Source organism: Phacochoerus africanus, chromosome 16 (assembly GCF_016906955.1).
Source record: "Phacochoerus africanus isolate WHEZ1 chromosome 16, ROS_Pafr_v1, whole genome shotgun sequence".
Taxonomy (NCBI): Eukaryota; Metazoa; Chordata; class Mammalia; order Artiodactyla; family Suidae; genus Phacochoerus; species Phacochoerus africanus.
Window position 1 is genome coordinate 54341828 of NC_062559.1, and position 20824 is coordinate 54362651.

Sequence of the window (20824 nt, forward strand, 5' to 3'; positions counted from 1 at the left end):
TCAGAGAAGTAAAAGAGATAAAAGGAATCCAAATTGGAAAGGAAGAAGTAAAACTATCGCTATTTGCAGATGACATGATACTATACCTGGAGAATCCTAAAGACTCTACTAGAAAACTGTTAGAGCTTATCCACAAATTTGGCAAAGTTGCAGGATACAAAATCAATACACAGAAATCGACAGCGTTTCTATATACTAACAATGAAAAAGCAGAAAAGGAAATTAGGGAAGCAATCCCATTTACCATCGCATCCAAAAGAATAAAATACCTAGGAGTAAACCTACCTAAAGAAACAAAAGACCTGTACTCTGAAAACTATAAGACACTGATGAAAGAAATCAAAGATGACACAAAGAGATGGAAAGATATACCATGCTCATGGATTGGAAGAGTTAATACTATCAAAATGACTATACTACCTAAGGGAATCTACAGATTCAATGCAATCCCTATCAAATTACCAAGGACATTTTTCACAGAACTAGAACAAAATACTGTAAAGTTTGTTTGGAAGCACAAAAGGCCCAGAATAGCCAAAGACATCCTGAAAAAGGAAAATGGAGCTGGAAGAATCAGGCTCCCGGACTTCAGACTATACTACAAAGCAACAGTCATCAAAACTGCATGGTACTGGCACAAAGACAGACATACAGATCAGTGGAACAGGATAGAAAGCCCAGAATTAAACCCATGCACTTACAGCCAACTAATCTATGACAAAGGAAGCAAGACTATACAATGGAGAAAGGACAGCTTGTTCAATAAGTGGTGCTGGGAAAACTGGACAGTCACATGGAGAAGAATGAAATTAGAACACTCCCTAACACCATACACAAAAATAAACTCCAAATGGATTAAAGACCTAGATATAAGACCAGACACTATCAAACTCCTAGAGGAAAACATAGGCCAAACACTCTCTGACATAAACGACAGCAACATCTTCTCAGATCCACCTATCAGAGTATTGACAATAGAAAGAAAGATAAACAAATGGGACCTACTCAAACTTCAAAGTTTCTGCACAGCAAAGGAAACCCTAAACAACACAAAAAGACAACCCACAGAATCTTTGCAAGTGAATCGACTGACAAGGGAGTCATCTCCAAAATTTATACACAACTTCTGCAGCTCTATACCAAAAAAAGCAAACAACCCCATCAAAAAATGGGCAGAAGATCTTAACAGACAATTCTCCAAAGAAGACACACAGATGGCCAAAAACACATGAAAAGATGTTCAGCGTCACTCATTATTAGAGAAATGCAAATCAAAACCACTCAGAGGTACCACCTTACATCCACCAGGATGGCCAGCATCCAAAAGTCTACAAACAATAAGTGCTGGAGAGGGTGTGGAGAAAAAGGAACCCTAGTACACTGTTGGTGGGATTGTAAATTGGTGCAACTCTTGTGGAAAACAGTATGGAGATGCCTCAGAAAACTAAATATAGAACTACCATTTGATCCAGCAATCCCACTCCTGGCCATCTACCCAGAGAAAACCACGACTTGCAAAGACACATGTACTCCAGCGTTCATTGCAGCACTATTTACAACAGCCAAGACATGGAAACAACCTAAATGTCCATCGACAGAGGAGTGGATCCAGAAGATGTGGTACATATACACAATGGAATATTACTCAGCCATCAAAAAGAACAAAATACCGGCATTTTTAGCCACATGGATGGACCTAGAAACTATCATGCTAAGTGAAGTCAGCCGTACAATGAGACACCAACATCCAATGCTTTCACTGACATGTGGAATCTGAAAAAAGGACAAACGGAACTTCTTTGCAGAACAGATGCTGACTCACAGACATTGAAAAACTTATGGTCTCCGGAGGAGACAGTTTGGGGGGTGGGGGTATGTGCTTGGGCTGTGGGATGGAAATCCAGTGAAATCAAGTTGTTATGATCATTACACAACTAGAGATGTGATAAATTCATTTGAGTAATAAAAAAAATTTAAAAAAATAATAAAATCAAATAAAAAAATAAAAGAAAATCATGGAGTCCCCGTCGTGGCGCAGCAGAAACAAATTCAACTAGGAACCATAAGGTTGCAGGTTCAATCCTTGGCCTAGCTCAGTGGGTTAAAGATCCGGCACTGCTGTGACCTGTGGTGTGGGTTGCAGATGCAGATCAGATCTGACATTGCTGTGGCTACAGCTCTGATTAGACCCCTAGCCTGGGGCCCTCCATATGCTGTGGGTGCGGCCCTAAAAAGCAAAAAATAAAAAATAAATAAAAGTAAAAAATAACAGCATGTTAAAAACAAAACCAAACTTAGGAATAAACCTAACCAAAGAGCTGAAAGACCTATAGGTTGAAACCTATAAACACTGATAAAAGAAACTGAAGATGATTCAAAGGAATGCAAAGATAGCTCATGCTCTTGGACTGGAAGAATTAATATGGTTAAAATGGCCACACTACTGCCCAAAGCAATCTACAGATTTAATACAATCCCTATCAAAATTCCCACATTTTTCACAGAACTAATATGCATAAATCTGTTGCATTTAATTAATAATACTAAAATTTATAGAGAACCTCAAAAGACCCCAAATTGCTAAAGCAATCCTGAGGGGGGTAAAAAAAAACAAAACTGAAGGCATATCCCTCCCAGACTTCAGACAATGCTACAAATCTACAGTAATCAAAAGAGCATTGCATTGGCACAGAAAGAGATATATAAATCAATGGGACAGAATAGAGAGTCCAGAAATAAAACCCACGCACCTATGGTCAATTAATCTACAACAAAGGGGGCAAGAATATACAACGGAGAAAAAGTCTCTTCAGCAGGTGGTGTTGGGAAAGTTGGACAGCCTCATATAAATCAATGAAATTAGAACATCCCCTCACACCATATACAAAAATAAACTCAAAAAGGCTTAAAGACCTAAATATTAAAGACCTGACACCATGAGACTCCTAGAAGAGAACGCAGGCAAAACATTTTCAGACATAAGTCGGAGCAGTATTTTCTTAAATCTCTTAAGGCAAAAATAAATAAATAAATAAATAAATAAATAAATAAACAAACAAAACAACCCATGGAATGGGAGAAAATATCTGCAATTGATGCCACCAACAAGGGGTTAATTTCCAAAATACACAAACAGCTTATACAACTCAATATCAAAAATAAACAACCCAATCAGAAAATGGGCAAAAGACCTAAACAGACATTTCTCCAAAGAGGACATACAGATGGCCAACAAGCACATGAAATGATACTCAACATGGCTGACTGTTAAGAGAAAAGCAAATCAAAACCACAATGAGGTGACACCTCACACAAGTCAGAATGGCCGTCATCAAAAGAGGCTGTGGAGAAATGGGAACCCTCCTACACTGCTGGTGGGAATGTAAACTGCTACAGCCACTGTAGGAAACAGGATGAAAGTTCCTTAAAAACGAAACATAGAGGTAGCATATGATCCAGCAACCCCACTCCTGGAAAAATACTCAGAAGAGACAAAAAAAAAATCTAACTGGAAAAGATACATGCACCCGACGTTCACAGCAGCACTTTTTACAAGAACCAAGACAGCAAAATAACCCCACTGCCCATCAACAGACAACTGGCTTAAGAAAATCACACACACACACACACACACACACACAAAATGGATCAGTACTCAACCAAAAAAAAAAAGAAAGAAAAAGAAATACTGTCATTTGCAGTAACTTGGAAGGTCCCAGAGAATTTTACACTAAATGAAGTGAGACAGAATGACAAATATTATATGATATCACCTATATGTGTAATCTAAAAAATAATATAAATGAATCTATTTACAAAGCAGAAACAGATTCACAGATATAGAAAAACTTTTGGTTGCCAAAGGAGGAAGGGAGGGGGATAAATTAGGGGTATGGGATTAAGAGATGCAAACTACTATACATAAAAAAGATAAGCATAAGGATTTACTGCATAACACAGCATCCTGCAATAACCTGCAATGGAAAATAACCTGTATATCTACATATATACACATCCACACACACACATAGAAACATATATACCAGAATCACTTTGCTGAATATCTGAAACCAACGCAATGTTGTAAATCAACTATACGTCAATTTAAAAAGAAAAGGAAACTTATTTCTGGAGAGGACAGAGGGGCTGGAGGTTGAATCAATCACCAATGGCCAATAAGTTAATCAATCACAGTGACGTAATGAAGCCTCCATAAAAAAACAAACAAACAAACAAAAAACAAAAAAAAAGGAGGGAGTTCCCATCGTGGCGCTAGGAACCAAGAGGTTGCGGGTTCAATCCCTGGCCTCGCTCGGTGGGTTGAAGATCTGGTGTTGCTGTGAGCTGTGGTGTAGGCTGGCAGCTGCAGCTCCAATTTGACCCCTAGCCTGGGAACCTCCATGTGCCATGGGTGTAGCCCAAAAAAACAAACCGGAGGTTCTGAGAGCTTTCCCATTAGGGAACCAGTATGCTTCTATGTCCACTGTGCTGGATCCCAAGCTCCAAGAGTTCAGAAGCTCTCCTTTTGGAGACTCTGCTCTATGCATCTCTTCACCTGGCTGCTGATCCATATCCTTTAATATCCATCTATAACCTAGTGAGTACTGTGAGTTATTTTACCAAGTATAAATGATCCCAAGGAGGTGGCCATGGGAACCTCTGATTTCTAACTGTTGGTCAGAAGTACTGTTGACAACCAGGGCTGTTGCATTTAATTAACAATACTAAGATTTACAGAGAACCTCAAAAGACCCAGAATTGCCAAAGCAATCCTGAGGGAAAAACAAAAAACAAAACTGGAGGCATATCCCTCCCAGACTTCAGTCTATGCTACAAATCTACAGTAATCAGATGTGACTGGCATCTGAAGTGGAGGGCAGTTTTGTGAGACTGAACCCTTTACCTCTGGAATCTGATTCTATCTCCCAGCAGATAAGTGTCAGAACTGAGACACCAGAGGGTGTCTGAGAATCGACCATTGGTATGGGGAAGCCTCCACACACACACTGGAATTGGGTCCAGGAACCTTTTCATGAAGCTACTCAGATTTTCTTTCTTTTTTTTTTTTTTGGTCTTTTTAGGGCCACACATGCCACATATGGAGGTTTTCAGCTAGGGGTTATATCACAGCTCCAGCTGCCAGCCTACATCACAGCCACATCAACGTGAGATACAAGCCATGTCTGTGACCTACACCACAGCCCATGGCAGTGCCAGATCCTTAACCCACTGAGCGAGCCCGGGGACTGAACCCCCATCCTCATGGATACCAGTCAGATTTGTCACCACTGAGCCACAACAGGAACTCCTCAGATTTTCTATTGTGATTTTTCTCTCCCCTTCAAGAACTTTGTCCACTTCCTCTAAGCTACTGAAGTTGTGGAAATAACGCTGTTCATCATCGTCCTCATTCTTTTAACTTCTATAGGATCAGTAATGCTATTCCCATTTTCAATGAATCACATATTGGTTGTACGGTTTATTGGTTGTACGGTTTATGGTATCTGTTTCCTACTTCATTGCTTTCCACTTTTATTTTCTTGTTTTTGTTTTCTTTGGATTTAATTTGTCCTTTTTCTAGCTTCCTGAGAGTGGAGTTTGGATCACTGTGACACAGGATTATACATGAACAAGACTGGCCATGAGTTACTCACTGCGAAAGGTGGGCGGGGGAGCATGGAGTGATATTTCGCGACACTGTTCTTTAAATTTATGGGGCGCTCCCACTGCCGCTCAGCAGGTTAAGGACCTGACATTATCTCTGTGAGGATGCCGGTTGGATCCCTGGCCTCGCTCAGTGGGTTAAGGATCTGATGTTGCCACAACTATGGCACAGGCCTCAGCTGCAGCTCCAATTTGACCCCTGGCCTGAGGAACTTCCATATGCCACAGGTGTGGCCATAAAAAGAAAAAAAGTTTATGTGTTTGATGCTTTATATAATACTTTAATACATAAAGCAAATTAAGTCTTTTTCTGCAAAAGCCAATGTTAGCATTTTCCTAAGAACTACAATGAATCTGTAGATCACTCTAGGCAGTATTAACGACTATCTTAACACTGGAGTTTTCGAATCCATAAGCCCAGCTATCTTTAATTTACTGGTGTCTCTTCAACTTCCCATTTTGTAATTTTCAGTGTACAACATTCTTATTTCCTTGATTAATTTATTCCTACGTATTTTATTCTTTTTGAGGCTATTATAAATAGAACTCTTTTCATCTCTTATTCCTCTTTCACCATTAGTGTGTTGAAGCACAGCTGATTTTTCAGTGTTGATTTTATTCCCTGATGCTTTGTTGAATCGTTTAGTTCTAACTCCCTGCCCCCGTTTTTTGGACTCTTTAGGGTTTTCCACACCTAAGACCATACTGTTTATCAACAGATATACTTTTATTTCTTCCTTTTCAATTTGAACATGTATTTCTTTGTCTTGCTTATCTGCTCTGACGAGGGCTCACAGTACTACGCTGAATAAAAGCTACAAAAGCAATTCTAGATATATCTCAATTTTGGAAAGTTCACTTTATGCCACCACGCTTCTACGAAAGACCGACCTTAGTACCTATTTTCACTGACTGAAAGAAACCAGAGATTTTTGCTTTTGTAAAAAAGGTAAAAACCAAAAATAGCGTTCAGTGTTGGTTTTGCAGTAGCTGTGAGAAGCAGCACGCACCCTGAGCAGACAGTCTGAGCAGTGAGAGCGGCACCACCAAGCTCTTTTCTCCGGCAACTGCACTTGCATCTCCGCATCCAGCTGTCGCAACTTTGAACCGAGTCTGTGAACCTGCCCTTTACCTTGGCTCATCTTGTGATGCCATTAGCGAGATGCGTCCCAAGCCAGCTGCTTCTTCGCTTTATGCCATCGGAGCTCACGAATGGCTCCGCAGGAACACTCTATTCTGGATAGCACAGGAAACCGCGTCTTTGTCTTCTGATTCCAGGAAAGCTTTCAGTCTTTCACTGTTATGTTTGTTAGCTGTGAACTTTTCACATGTGGCTTTTCATATATGGACGCAGTTTCCTTCTATTTCTGGTCTGTTGAGTGTTTTTGCCGGGACAGCCGGTTAAAGTTTGTCAAATGCCTTTTGTTTCTGTTCAGATCATCATGTGATTTTTTTCCCTCCATTCTGATAATACAGTGTATTACACTGACTGATTGTCATATGTTGAATCACCTTTGCGTTCCAGGAATAAATCTCATGTGGTCACAGTGTATACTCCTTTTATTTTGGTTTTTTTTTGGGGGGGGGGCAATCTGAAAACTTGTTTTCTTTTTTTTAATAATGTTTTTCATTTTTTCCACTATAGCTGGTTTACCGTGTTGTGTCAATTTTCTACTGCACGGCAAGGTGACCCAGTCACACATACGTGTATACAATCTTTTTTCTTACATTTACTATGCTCCAACACATGTGACCAGACATCCCAGTGCTATACAGCAGGATCCCACTGCATACTTTTTTTTTTTTTTTGTCTTTTTGCTATTTCTTGGGCCGCTCCCTCGGCATATGGAGGTTCCCAGGCTAGGGGTCAAATTGGACCTATAGCCACCGGCCTAACCTACGCCAGAGCCACAGCAACGCGGGATCCGAGCCGCGTCTGCAACCTACACCACAGCTCACCGCAACGCTGGATCGTTAACCCACTGAACAAGGGCAGGGACCGAACCCGAAACCTCATGGTTCCTAGTTGGATTCGTTAACCACTGCGCCACGACGGGAACTCCCCATACTCCTTTTAATACGCTGCTGAATTCAGTCTGCTGAATATTCCTCAGAAACACTGGTCTCTAATTTTCTTCTCTTGTAGTCTCTGCCGAGGTTTGGTACCAGAGTAATGCTCGCTTTACAGAATGAGTTTGGAAGTGTTTCTTCCCATGTCATTTTTTGGAAGAGTCTGGAGAGAACTAGTATTAATTCTTCCTTAAATGTCTGGAAGATTCACCAGTGAAGCCATCTGGTCCTGGGCTTTGTTTTGTTGGAGGTTTTTTATTTCAGCTTCATCTCTTTATAAGTTATAGGTCTGTTCAAATTTTCTGTTTTTCTCATGATTCTTGGTAGGTTGTCTGTTTCTATGAATATGTCCATTTCATTTAGGTTGTCCAATTTGTTGGTGTAAGTACTGCATTCCTTTCAATGGCAGCATAACATTCAACTTTATGGAGAGACCAGATTTTGTTTATCTAGTCCATCAACTGACAGACATATGAGTTGTTTGGGCGGCTATCATGAATGATGCTGAAGTTTCTGTGTTGACATTTGTTTTTATTTCTCTTGGGTAGATTCCCAGGGTAAGTTAAAGTTCTAGGTCACTTGGTACCTAACATAATGTTCTGAAGAAATGCCACTGTTTTCCAAAGGAGCTGTACCATTTTACAGTCCTGCCAGTAACGTGTGAGTCTTCCGATCTGCCCACATCTTCCCTAACACTTACTCCTCATCTCCGTATTATGGCCGTCCTATAGTCCAGACGAAGCAGCATCTCGCTGTGGTTCTGATCTGCCTAATGGCTATGATTCAGAACATTTTTTCAAATGCTTATTGGCAATTTGCAAACCTCCTTTGGAGAAATGTCTCTTTAGATCCTTTGCTTACGTTTTAAACAGGCTGTCTTTTTTTAGGTAGCTGCAATACTTTTTTTTGTTGTTTCGGGGGATTTTCTTTTTTTTACCTATTTTAGGGCTGCACCAGTGGCATATGGAAGCTCCCAGGCTAGGAGGTGAACTGGAGCTGGAGCTGCTGGCCTGCACCACAGCAACACCAGATCCAAGTCACATCTGCGACCTACACCACAGCTCATGGCAACGATGGATGCTTATCCCACTGAGCAACCCCAGGGATCAAACCTGGGTCCTCACGGATGCTAGTTGGGTACATTACTGCTGAACCATGACAGGAGCTCCTAGTTGTAAGAGTTGTTTATATATCTGAGATACAAGTCCCTTATCAGATATATGATTTATAAATATTTTCTCCCATTCTGAGTTGTCTTTTCACTTTCCCAAATGCAGCCAGTATCCACATACAAACTATAGAGCACTTGAAATGTAGCTAATGCAACTAAGGAACAACTTCTAATTTTATCTAATTTTAATTAATTTAAACTGAAACAACTACACTGCCTAGCGGCTACTGCACTGGCAAGCCCAAGCTACAACCGGCACAATACACATTTGTGGAGTAAAGGAATGAACAAATCCATCAATAACGCTCTCTTCTCAAAACTTACAAGATATTAGCAATTCTGCATAATGGGAATGAGTTCAGATTTTTTAAAAAATGAGACAGGAAGATAACTTAGATGCAAGATTTTCTTAGGGGACATGCCAATTTTTCACTGTCTCTTACAACATCTTATGAGAGTTATGCATGCGACAGACCTCCTCTCTCCCTATGCAAACAGCACCCATCATTAACACGCTGCCTATTCCACAGAACCTTCTCAACTCTGTGTTTCCTTCATTTATTGAGTTACTCAGAACTGAGTGATGGCCTACTGTCTGCTGCACACTATGAATACAAAGCAGAATAAAGTTCAGTCTCTGTCCACAGGCACCTCAGTAAGATAAAAAAACATAATGACAAGGTTGAAATATACAATTCTCTTAGGGGACGTATCTGAAATGGAATGCAAATGCAGGAGAGCACAGTGTGGGAATCAAGAGACTACAGAGGAAGTGACACTTGGCGGGACACTGTGCCATAAGCATTTACTCCAGAATACTGTTTTCTTGATTTTTTAAGGAAAATTCCAAGTTAAAAGAGCACTCAAATGTCCTCATTGAACGAACGCTAGTACTGACGGTGTTGCAGTTACGCTAACTTGTACACAGTAATCTGAATGTGGGTTTTGGTCCCCAGGACATCATGCTGATGTCAAGGACCAAAAGACTATTTTGCTGGAATGGCAACATTTTCCAGAGTTTGTTTTTAATCTGAACATTAAATACTTATATCATGATATGGAGATAAACGACTGGAGTTTTATTTTAAACTGCACTAATTACAAAACAAAATGTCTCCTCTACCCAGAGAATTATAAACCTCATTAAAATTTTTAACTGAAGATTACTACACTCATACAGAGAGTATCTTTCTGTAAATTCATAATCCTTAGTGGGAAGAAGAAAATAACAAAGCAAAGCTTATGTTGCAAAATAATTCCTAGGCTAGCTCAAAACTTTATGGGAGTTCCCACTGTGGCTCAGTAGGTTAAGAACCCGACTAGTATCCATGAGGATGTGGGTTCCCTCCTTGACCCGGATCAGTGGGTTAAAGGATCCAGCACTGCAGGTCGCAGATGCAGCTCAGATCTGGTGTTGCTGTGGCTGTGGTGCAGGCTGGCAGCTGTAGGTCTGATTTGACCCTGGCCTGGGAACTTCCATATACCACAGGTGCAGCCTAAAAAGAAAGAAGAAAAAAAAAAAAGACTTTATGAACAGGGCAAGTATGAACACAAGAGTACTGAAATTAACACAACTGACTGCATCCCACCGCAGAAACTAAACATCTAGAGGTATAGGAAATGTTTTCTTTGAAACAAAAAAATTCCCCACACTAACAATAAAAAGTCTGAAGAACAGACGAAAAGGTTCGAAGATCTCCTCGAAGATATTAAAAAGAGATGGGATGGGCTGAAGATGAGAAAAACATTAGGGGAAAAATTTATAAGTAGTTTATCTCTCCTCCTTTCCCTCGATTATTTCAGAAAAAGTTTTTTTAGCATTTCTTAAGTTTCTGCACAAAAATACATCCAGGATGTGGTAACACTACCTAACTCTGTTTTAAGGGTACTGTAGTGTAAACATGGAAGGTTGGCCAGGTAAGGCCTTACTAGTGAATAAAAGCAAGATTCAGACTAAGACCAGAGAATGAGAAATTGGCCTTTCAAATTGTGCGTGTGTGTGCTGGAGGTGAAGAGATTTGAGCCCAGTGTAAAGGAAGAGTTTATAGCAGCAACGTGCACTGGCAAAAAACAAATGTAACTTGAGATTAGTGAGCAATCAGGAAAAATGACTTGGGTTGGGATTGGAGAAACAGGCAGTGATGTGATCCCACACAGCAGAAAAGCAGAGGTCCAGGGTATGCTGGAGGAAAAGCAACAATATTAACTTGGCAATAGTGCAAGATTTATGAAAAACAATATTTGCACACTTCTCTCGTTACAAAATCTTAATTTAACTGTCACTACACAGTAAGAGAAATAATGTTTCCCTTTAACTGATGAAGGTGTAACAGGTTGAGAAGGGTTAAAGACCTCACTGATAGGTCACAAGTCACAGACATTCTAATCCAAGTCAAACCAGAATCTCTTCCGACTACACAGTAAGTAATATACAACATAAAAAAGACAAACCAGGTTGAAAGTCCGGCTAAGGAATACGGACTTTATCATGGATTAAAAAAACTAATGGCACTGATGTCAATTAAAAAGATGATTCCAGAGTTCTTCTCATGGCTCGGCAGAAATGAATCTGACTAGTATCCATGAGGACGCAGGTTCGATCCCTGGCCTCGCTCAGCGGGTTAAGGATCCGTCCGGTGTTGCCATGAGATGTGGTGAAGGTCACAGACGCAGCTCAGATCTGGCCTAGCTGTGGCTGTGTGTATGCAGGCCAGTGGCTACAACTCCAATTCAACCCCTAGCCTGGGAACCTCCATATGCAGGTGAGGCCCTAAAAAAACAAACAAACAAAAAAGATGATTCTGAGGAGTTCTCTAGTGGCTCAGTAGGTTAAGGATCTGGCATTGCCATCGATGCGGCTCAAGTCACTGCTGTTGCACGGTTTGATCCTTGGCTCAGGAACTTCCACATGTTATGGGTTCGGCCATAAAAAAAAAACTTCTGATGATCTGCGTAGGTCATACCGAGTATTTGTAAACCGAGCTTTCTTCACACAAAATGGGTACCACATATAATACCAACCATTTCTTCTACTGTGTTCCCGGGTGGGTGAGTGAGGTGGGGATGGGAGGGGCCAAGAGGCACGTTCAATCGGAACAGGGCTACTTTAATCGTTTTATACCACATTTAGTTAGATTCTGTTGACAACGACTGATTTAAAGGAGTCGACCTTGGTTACAAAATCTTACTCTGAAGATCTGAAACCCAGGGAAGGTAGAGCATTTCTTTCACCCCCCACAAACCCTGTGACAACTACTTTGAAAGGCCTGCTCGTTTCTTTGCAGCTTTTCTGGCTCAAAGCCAACCATAGCACTATGTTAAGGGTAATTTCAGGTTAAGATTTTTGCTTCTACACTTTAAGAAATAACACATATGCCTACCATAAGTTTCCTTCTATATGAAGGCATTATAATATGAAAAACGTAAGGCAGATACATTCTAATATTACTATCAATTGTTCCTCAGTGACTAAAAAATGAACACTACAAATTATATATTGATGCCAAAAAAACTTATATTTACTAGTGAATACTTTTGTGTAATACTGATAAGTACACTTTGATATTTACTTAGGTGACTCAAAAACCAGTAAAATAAAACATGTTAAAATAATTCTTTGACTCAATTACATTTAAAAATAGTCCAATACGAAGGCAATGGTTTAAGGTCCTAGTAATGACTCAAATGATCAATATGGAAATCTGTACGTCAGTAACTTTATGAATACGCAGAACTGATTGTGTAAACAGGCACACATACCTTTATCTTTCTTAAAATCCAAAGCATCTTCTTTATCAGTCACTATTTCCTTCATATTGATAATACTCTGGTGGGTAAGCTGCCGAAGAATTTTAATTTCTCGGATTGCTGTAATGGGAAATCCTTCTTTTTCGTTATCTAGACGTACTTTTTTTAAGGCTACCATTTCTCCTATTAGAAAATTAAATAAAATCAGGTTACCAGCTGACAAAATCAAGTATAACATTTTAAATTTATTTTAATTCATAATTTGCTGCTACCTCTTGAAATTATAACCCTCAAAATATATTACACCTGTTAAAAAGGAAAAAGGAGGTCTATATGTATTGCTATTTTATGCTAAGAAAAATTAAATGTAAAAAGTAAGATAATGGAGAGAAGATATTTTATACTATGCCTTTTTTTAAAAAGTGAAGGAGTTCCCACCGTGGCACAGCGGAAACGAATCCGACTAGGAACCATGAGGATGCGAGTTCGATCCCTGGCCTTACTCAGTGGGTTAACGATCCGGCATGGCCGTGAGCTGTGGTGTAGATTGAAGCTGCGGCTTGGATCCCACATTGCTGTGGCTGTGGTGTAGGCCGGCAGCTACAGCTCCAATTAGACCCCTAGCCTGGGAACCTCCATATGCTGTGGGTGTGGCCCCTGAAAAGACAAAAAACAAAAAAAAAAAAGTGAAGAGCAAGGATAAATATACTTAGTATCCTTATATATGCATAAAATCTCTCTAAACAGATGAGAAAACTCCAGATCTTATGCAAGTGAGAAAATATGCTCAGATAGATTAACTTGTCCAAAGACGCCCAGTTACCTAGCAATAAAACTGGGATTCAGAATCTGGTGTATCTGTCTCAAAATTATGTGCTCTTCTTCACACTATACTAAATGGCCTCATAATTTATATATGAATGAGTTTTGCATCAGATAATTTAAATACTGAGACACACATACAAACCCTATTAAAAAATTTACTACAATAAAGCTTTGTTCATTCCACTTCTTTGGAGAAATAAAGGAATGCTGTACTTACAAATATTCCAAAAGTAGGACATTTTTCCTTTAAATGATTAAAATTAATCTGGTTCTTTTTAGTAGAAATGTAAAATGCCTGATTCCTTGTTTTACAGTTTAATCTCTTTTTGATAATGCAAGGTCATCATTGTAAATGCTACTCTCGTATGCTGTAATTAATTGCCTTCAGGAGTTTCTAAGCATAAAGTGGTCCCCCTTTTACTACACTCCCTTAAACAGCTATGCCATTTTAATCTATTGGTTTATTTCAACCAGGAGGTATAAATAGAGATTAAGCACTGGCGCTACGCACTATTTAGTAACATATATGGCCTCTAACAGAGTTACTTTTTCCTTTGCACCAAGACCTTTAAAACTTTCTCTCAGGTGACGGACTATGATCGCAAAGATTAAGCTGCTAAATCTGCCCTCCACATAAAGAGTGATTTCTACAGGAAAAGAAAAATTGAAGGGCCAAAATTACAAGCGTCACATGAGTCTTCATACAATAAAATTTACGTATTAATAAGGTGAAGCTATTTCCCCCAATTACTAACAAGGTAAAGATTTACTCACCACAAAAGAAACCTGACCCCACCCTATACATGTCGCAAATACTGAAGAATCACTTTTAAAAACTACATGTAGGGGAGCTCCTGTTGTGGCTCAGTGGAAACAAATCTGACTAGTACCCTTGAGGACGAAGGTTCAATCCTTGGCCTCTCTCAGTGGGTTAAGGATCCGGTGTTGCCATCAGCTGCGGTGCAGGCCACAGACGTGGCTCGGATCTGGGGATCTGGCGTTGCTGTGGCTGTGGTGTAGGCAGGCTAAGCCCTAGCCTGGGAAACTCCATATGCTGTGGGTGCGGCCCTAAAAAGACCAAAAAAAAAAAAAACTTACGTATATTTGTATATACACCCTGTTACATGTACTCATATCTTACACAAGTGCATATATAAAATGAAATAAAACACGAGATGAAACAACAGCATGATACACTCATATTTCACTTTTTTAAAAAAAAACTCCCCAAGTTATACATTAGAAGAGAAACGCAAGTTAAGTATGTTCCACAGGCACAAAGATCCAAAGCATTTGGCATTCTTACCAGTGTCTTTATCCCTGGCCTTGTAAACTTGTCCATAGGTACCTTCTCCAATAATTCCGATGATATCAAATTTATCCACGCAGCGTTTTCCCCAGTCAATATCTTTTTCTTTGATTTCACCATAGCGAGGCCCACATATTCTATCAAATATAGTTCTGAAGTTTTGATATACAATCAAGCAAACTGAATAAACTGTTAATACTCAATACCCACCCTCCGCCCAAACTTAAACCCTTTACTTCCCTCACCCTTGCATATCTGTGATCATCTAAGGCCAGGAACACTCAAGCTGGCATATTACAATGATCACGAAAGTCAAGGTATCGTTTCTCCCTACGGACTCTGCTTCTGCAGACTAACACTTAAAGTGGGAAAGAGAAGAAGTAAAGCTTGTATGAAGGACTCTCAGACACACGATGGAATCTTCCAGGGAGTGGATAAAACCAACACCACTTCAAAGAGTCAGAGCTTCCTAACCAACCTCAAACAACTCCATTCACTGATAATACATATGCATTTACCTGCTTTCAAAAACCAAGTTCAATAACGAACATGACCAAAAAAATCTAACTATAAAGCTTATTGACAAATTTAGGTTTATACTAGATAAAATCTTTCTGGAAGCACCAGAAAGATTTTTCAGTCAAAGAGAGAATAAAAATATGAATATAATCAAGCCTTAGGAATTCACACATTACAGTATGGGTGTATTATATATGACAGATATTTGATACTCTTCAAAAAGGTGTATAATTTTAGAATATTTCAATATTCTGGTAGGTAACAGAAATTTATGTAAAAAAAAAAAAAACTATAATACTACTAAAGGAGGAATTTGTAATTCTAGCTCTCTACTCCACACGAGAAAAAATCACCTGTTCTTATACTAGACACTCCCTGAACAATTCTGAAATCAGATCTAACTCAAAGTCATGCACTTTCCCTTGGTTAAGTAAAAGTAAAAACAGAATCATCATCCTCCCTTAAGTGATGAACAGGTTTCAAGAGAAAGAGTTACTTCTAAACACTTACTTGAAGCTAATTTAGGATACAGAGTTCAAAACTTCCTCCACTCCACCTCTTGCAAAATGAACAATGCCCGTAGTTATGGGGGCAAATGGAGCCAAAAGCAAAGACAAGCATGGCAGCTGGTCCATTACCAATTTTGTCTGGGCTCACTGAAGGCTAACTCTCGCCTTGCCCAACTTCAATATTTCTGTATTCTTTAAGTATCTCATATATAGAAATTTCCTTCAACACATACAATTCCCAAGAAATTAATACATTACAAACTGAGAGAGAAAATTAAATTTGGTTTTATTAGTCATTTTGAATAGGTACTCAGGCAATTACGAAAAAAAATTTCTCAAAGCTCCAATAAAATTTATTCATATACTTATAAGTTGAAAGAATAAGTACACTTTTTATTATTTTAAATCTTAGTTTTGTGTTTTATGATTTAATGATGATCCAGAATCATCTCTGGCCAATTTAGGAGCAGGTAGAAAGCAAGCACATACTTAGGCCTCCTTTTACTATGTAACTGCGTGGCTGTTTTCTTTTCCTCTGGACTCGTTGAGAGATCATCCCCTCCTGGCAGCTCGGGGGGCAGTGGTAAATCAGCAAGCAGACATCGTAGTTTCTTTTCCACTTCTTTTTTAACCGCTTTTACTGAAATATTTCCCCGTAAGCTAAAAAGAAAGGAGTCAGATGAATAAACAAAACACAAAAACTTATTTGAGAAATAAAAATGCAATCGTGTCTTACATTTAAGTAGCATGCAATGGCAGAAGACTGAGTTTCTTTACTTTCCAGGTAAAAATAAAATACAAAATTTGGGCCCCCAAAAATGATACAGAACTAGACAAAAACTAAGGAAATCTGACCACCTTACACCAGCCAGAGTGGCCATCATCAAAAAGTCTACAAACAATAAATACTGTAAAGGGTGTGGAGAAAAAAGAACCCTCTTATACGGTTGATGAGATTGTAAATTGGTGCAACCCATTATGGAAAACAGTATGGAGGTTCCTCAAAATACTAAAAATAGAACTACCATTTGATCCAGCAATCTGACTCCTGGGCATCTATACAGAGAAAACTACGACTCAAAAGATACATGCACCCCAGTGTTCACTGCAGCACTGTATACAATAGCCAAGACATGGCAGCAACCTAAATGTCCACTGACAGAGAAGTGGATCAAGAAGATGTGATACATACACAATGGAATATTACTTGGCCATAAGAAGGAATGAAAGAATGACATTTACAGCAACATGGATGGACCTAGAAATTCTCATGCTAAGTGAAGTTAGTCAAACAGACACAAACATCATATGCTATCACTTATAAGTGGCATCTAAAAAAAGGACACAATGAACTTATTTGCAGAACACAAACTGACTCAAAGATTTTGAAAAACCTATGGTTTCCAAAGGGGGAGGGATGGTCTGGGGACTTGGGATAGAAACGTCGTAAAATTGGGTTGTGATGATGGCTGTGCGCCTATAAATATAATGAAATTCACTGAGTTTTAAAAAAAAACACATATACCACACAGAAAGAACTTACGACATGTTGAAAGAGACTCTTACAATGATAATAAACTTTAGACTTCACATACTTTCATAGCAGTTACGAGTCCCATAATTTACAAGTTTAGTGAGGCTACACTGCTGTGATCAAAAATTACTAATGATGCTATATCAGCGTAAATCATTTCAACGCTAACTTCTCCAGCTGAACATTAATATTAGTGCACAACATATGGATGCTTTAATACTATCCCAAAACCTATTTATCAATAAAGTTGTGACTTTTCTTTGTAATCCATGTTACTCACTAGAAGGTAATACTTAACAGGGAAAATAAGCTCAAAGGAAACAGTCTGCAGTTTTATTTTTAAAGTAATGGTATCATATAGCCCACTTTTCAATTTTAATGTCCCTCCATTCAACAAATATTCGCTGTATGTGGCCACATGCTAAGTATTGCATAAGGCACTGGAGTTTAACGACAAAAACAATTAACAAATACACTAAGATACAGTTCCTCTCAGAAAGGAGCCTACTAGAGTCTTTTGGAGGACATACTCGTGTGCGGGGCAGGATGAAGGAATAAACAGACTGATTTCCAGAGTAAGAGGGTATTCAAGGACAGCTAACTCAGGACTGAAAGACAGTAAAAGATTCTTTCTAGAAAGGTATCACTTGAACTCTGAAAATAAGTCTATTTAAAATAATTTATTCAGAAAAATGTAGTCTCTAACTTATAAGTAGGCTGCAGCCAAAAATTTGCATTTGTCCAACAATTCAAATCAACATGGGGGAGGAGAGGTTAGAAATCTTAATTTTGCTTATGATTTAAAATTTAAGACTGCCTTATTCAAATCACTATTACATCAACTATCAAATTTAGCAAGAATCCCAGATTTAAAAGAAGTGAAATATTGTATGCCATTGGGTACAGCCAAAAAAAAAAAAAGTAGAAATGAAATACTACTTTCCAAGAATAATATTATATAAATAAAAACACTATATTTTCACTTAATACTTGCAACAGCTAAATAGGAAATGTGATATGATTTTTATAAAGCTTCCATAAACTATGGCAACCAAAAACAATAAAATGCCTTAATAAGAAATGCACAAGAGGAGTTCCCGTCGTGGCGCAGTGGTTAACGAACCCGACTAGGAACCATGAGGTTGCGGGTTCGGTCCCTGCCCTTGCTCAGTGGGTTAACGATCCGGCGCTGCCATGAGCTGTGGTGTAGGTTGCAGACGCGGCTCAGATCCCGCGTTGCTGTGGCTCTGGCGTAGGCCGGTGGCTACAGCTCCGATTCGACCCCTAGCCCAGGAACCTCCATATGCCGTGGGAGCGGCCCAAGGAAATAGCAAAAAGACAAAAAAAAAAAAATAAATAAATAAATAAAGAAAGAAATGCACAAGACCCATGTGACGGATGAACATAAAGCTAGACCAGAATGAATGACAAGAAGCCAAGTTTTCATATGGGGAACTGTGCTACTGTGAAGCTGTCAGTCTCCAAATTAATCACTGCATTGAATCAAGTCCTGAACAAAAATCAAGCAAGAGGTTTTAAAATACAACTAGACAGGAGTTCCTGTCGTGGCTCAGTGGTTAACGAATCCGACTAGGAACCATGAGGTTGTGGGTTCCATCCCTGGCCTCGCTCAGTGGGTTAAGGATCTGGCATTGCCGTGAGCTGTGGTGTAGGTCACAGGCATGGCTCAGATCCCACGTTGCTGTGGCTGTGGCGTAGGCTGGAGGCTGCAGCTCCAATTGGACCCCTAGCCTGGGAACCTCCATATGCGGCAGGAGAGGCCCAAGAAATGGCAAAAAGACCAAAAAAATAAATAAATAAAAATAAAATAAACTACAACTAGACAAAGTGAATAATTATAAAATTTGCCTAGGAATAGAAACAAAAAATGCCAACACTGGGCCCATTTACAGCCACACTGAAGGTGAGGCTGAATGGTCAAGCTATTCACTAATAAGCAATTGATTCCATCCCTATACCTTCACATACCTGCCTATCCCTATAGGAGAAATGTGGGTTTGAGAACCGATACACCATCATCTAAAGAAAAATCAAAAGGGCACTGGCAAAGAAATAGCAAAACATGCTCACAGAAAGGAAGATCCAGAAACGGAGATATCAGTAAGACTTTTCTATATGGTACCACAAATCAATGAGCCAAATTACTACGGAGTTCCTCGTCCCGGCTCAGTGGAAACGAACAGGACTGGTATCCAGGAGGACACAGAGTCAATCCTGGGCCCCCCGCAGTGGGTTAAGGATCCAGCGTTGCTGAGAGCTGTGGTGTAGGTCGCAGACGCGGCTCGGATCCTGCGTTGCTGTGGCTGCGGGGGAGGCCAGGAGCCACGGCCCCCGGCCTGGGAACCTCCATGTGCCAAAGGTGAGGGCCTGAACAAAAGGAGCTAGAGGATTCAATAAATGTGGTCAGTCCCCAGGGTGATGGGGAGAGCGCACACTCAGCCACGTCTTTCTTCTTCGTATAACGACCCAAACAAACTTCTGTGAGGTGTGAGTTAACCTTTGAAAACTTTATAAACCCGTTACGTTTCAAGGAAAAATGACAGACAGTGATTATGTTAAATGGGAAAACAACCACATAGCCAAAAACAAAATAAATGAAGTGTCAAAGACAAGCAACGGACTCTGAGAGGCCCAGGGCAAGATTCCTCACATAGGGAGTACCTACAAGTCAGTTAGAAAAAGGGCAACAGGAGTTCTCCTGCGGTGCAGGATCCAGTACTGTCACTGCTGTGGTGCGGGTTCAACCCTGGCCTGGGAACTTCTACATACCATGGATGAAAAAAGGGGGGAGGGGGGTCATCCTAATCTTAAGGAAAAGCCAGTATAAGATATGAGCCAGCAGGAGTTCCTGTCATGGCTCAGCGGTTAACGAATCTGACTAGCATTCATGAGGACGCAAGTTCAATCCCTGGCCTCACTCAGTGGGTTAAAGGATCCCGAGTTGCTGTGGTATAGGTCAAAGACACGGCTCAGATCTTGAGTTGCTGTGGCTGTGGTGTAAGCCTGCAGCTATAGCTCCGATTGGACCCCTAGCCTGGGAACCTCCATGTGCCGTGGGGGTGGCCCTAAAAAGCAAGAAAGAAAAAAGAAAAAAAGACATGAACCAGCAATTCACTAGGGGAAAAAAAAAAAAGAGCCAACAAATGTTCAAAAAGATGTCTCAATAATCAGAAAAATGCAAAATGAATTACATATTTTAAAAACTGTCAACATTTCAAAACTGGCAACACTTAGTGTTGCTGAAGCAATTTCATACATTTGGGTGCATAAACTGGGACACAGTTTTATTTAGATATAATCTGGCATTTTGCATTAAACTTTTACATGTGAATACTTTGTTCTCACAACTATCCTACAAAAATTGCTCACATGTACATATAATATTAATGCATAAGGAGAGTTTAATAGCAAACAATTATAAATCTGAGTACCCATTACTCAACAGCAGACTAGTT

General features: G+C 39.7%; 1 protein-coding gene across 2 annotated transcripts in view; it reads right to left on the reverse strand.

Annotated features, from left to right (window-relative positions):
• CDK13 (cyclin dependent kinase 13) overlaps nucleotides 1-20824 on the reverse strand; it is a 118928-nt gene that overhangs the window by 68610 nt on the left and 29494 nt on the right. For both annotated transcript variants that reach the window (XM_047763461.1, XM_047763460.1), the window contains exons 3-5: nucleotides 16304-16474; nucleotides 14784-14923; nucleotides 12665-12835 (exon numbers count right to left, since the gene is read on the reverse strand). In XM_047763461.1, the coding sequence (XP_047619417.1) occupies nucleotides 12665-12835; nucleotides 14784-14923; nucleotides 16304-16474 (482 nt within the window). The remainder of the gene's footprint in view (nucleotides 1-12664; nucleotides 12836-14783; nucleotides 14924-16303; nucleotides 16475-20824) is intronic.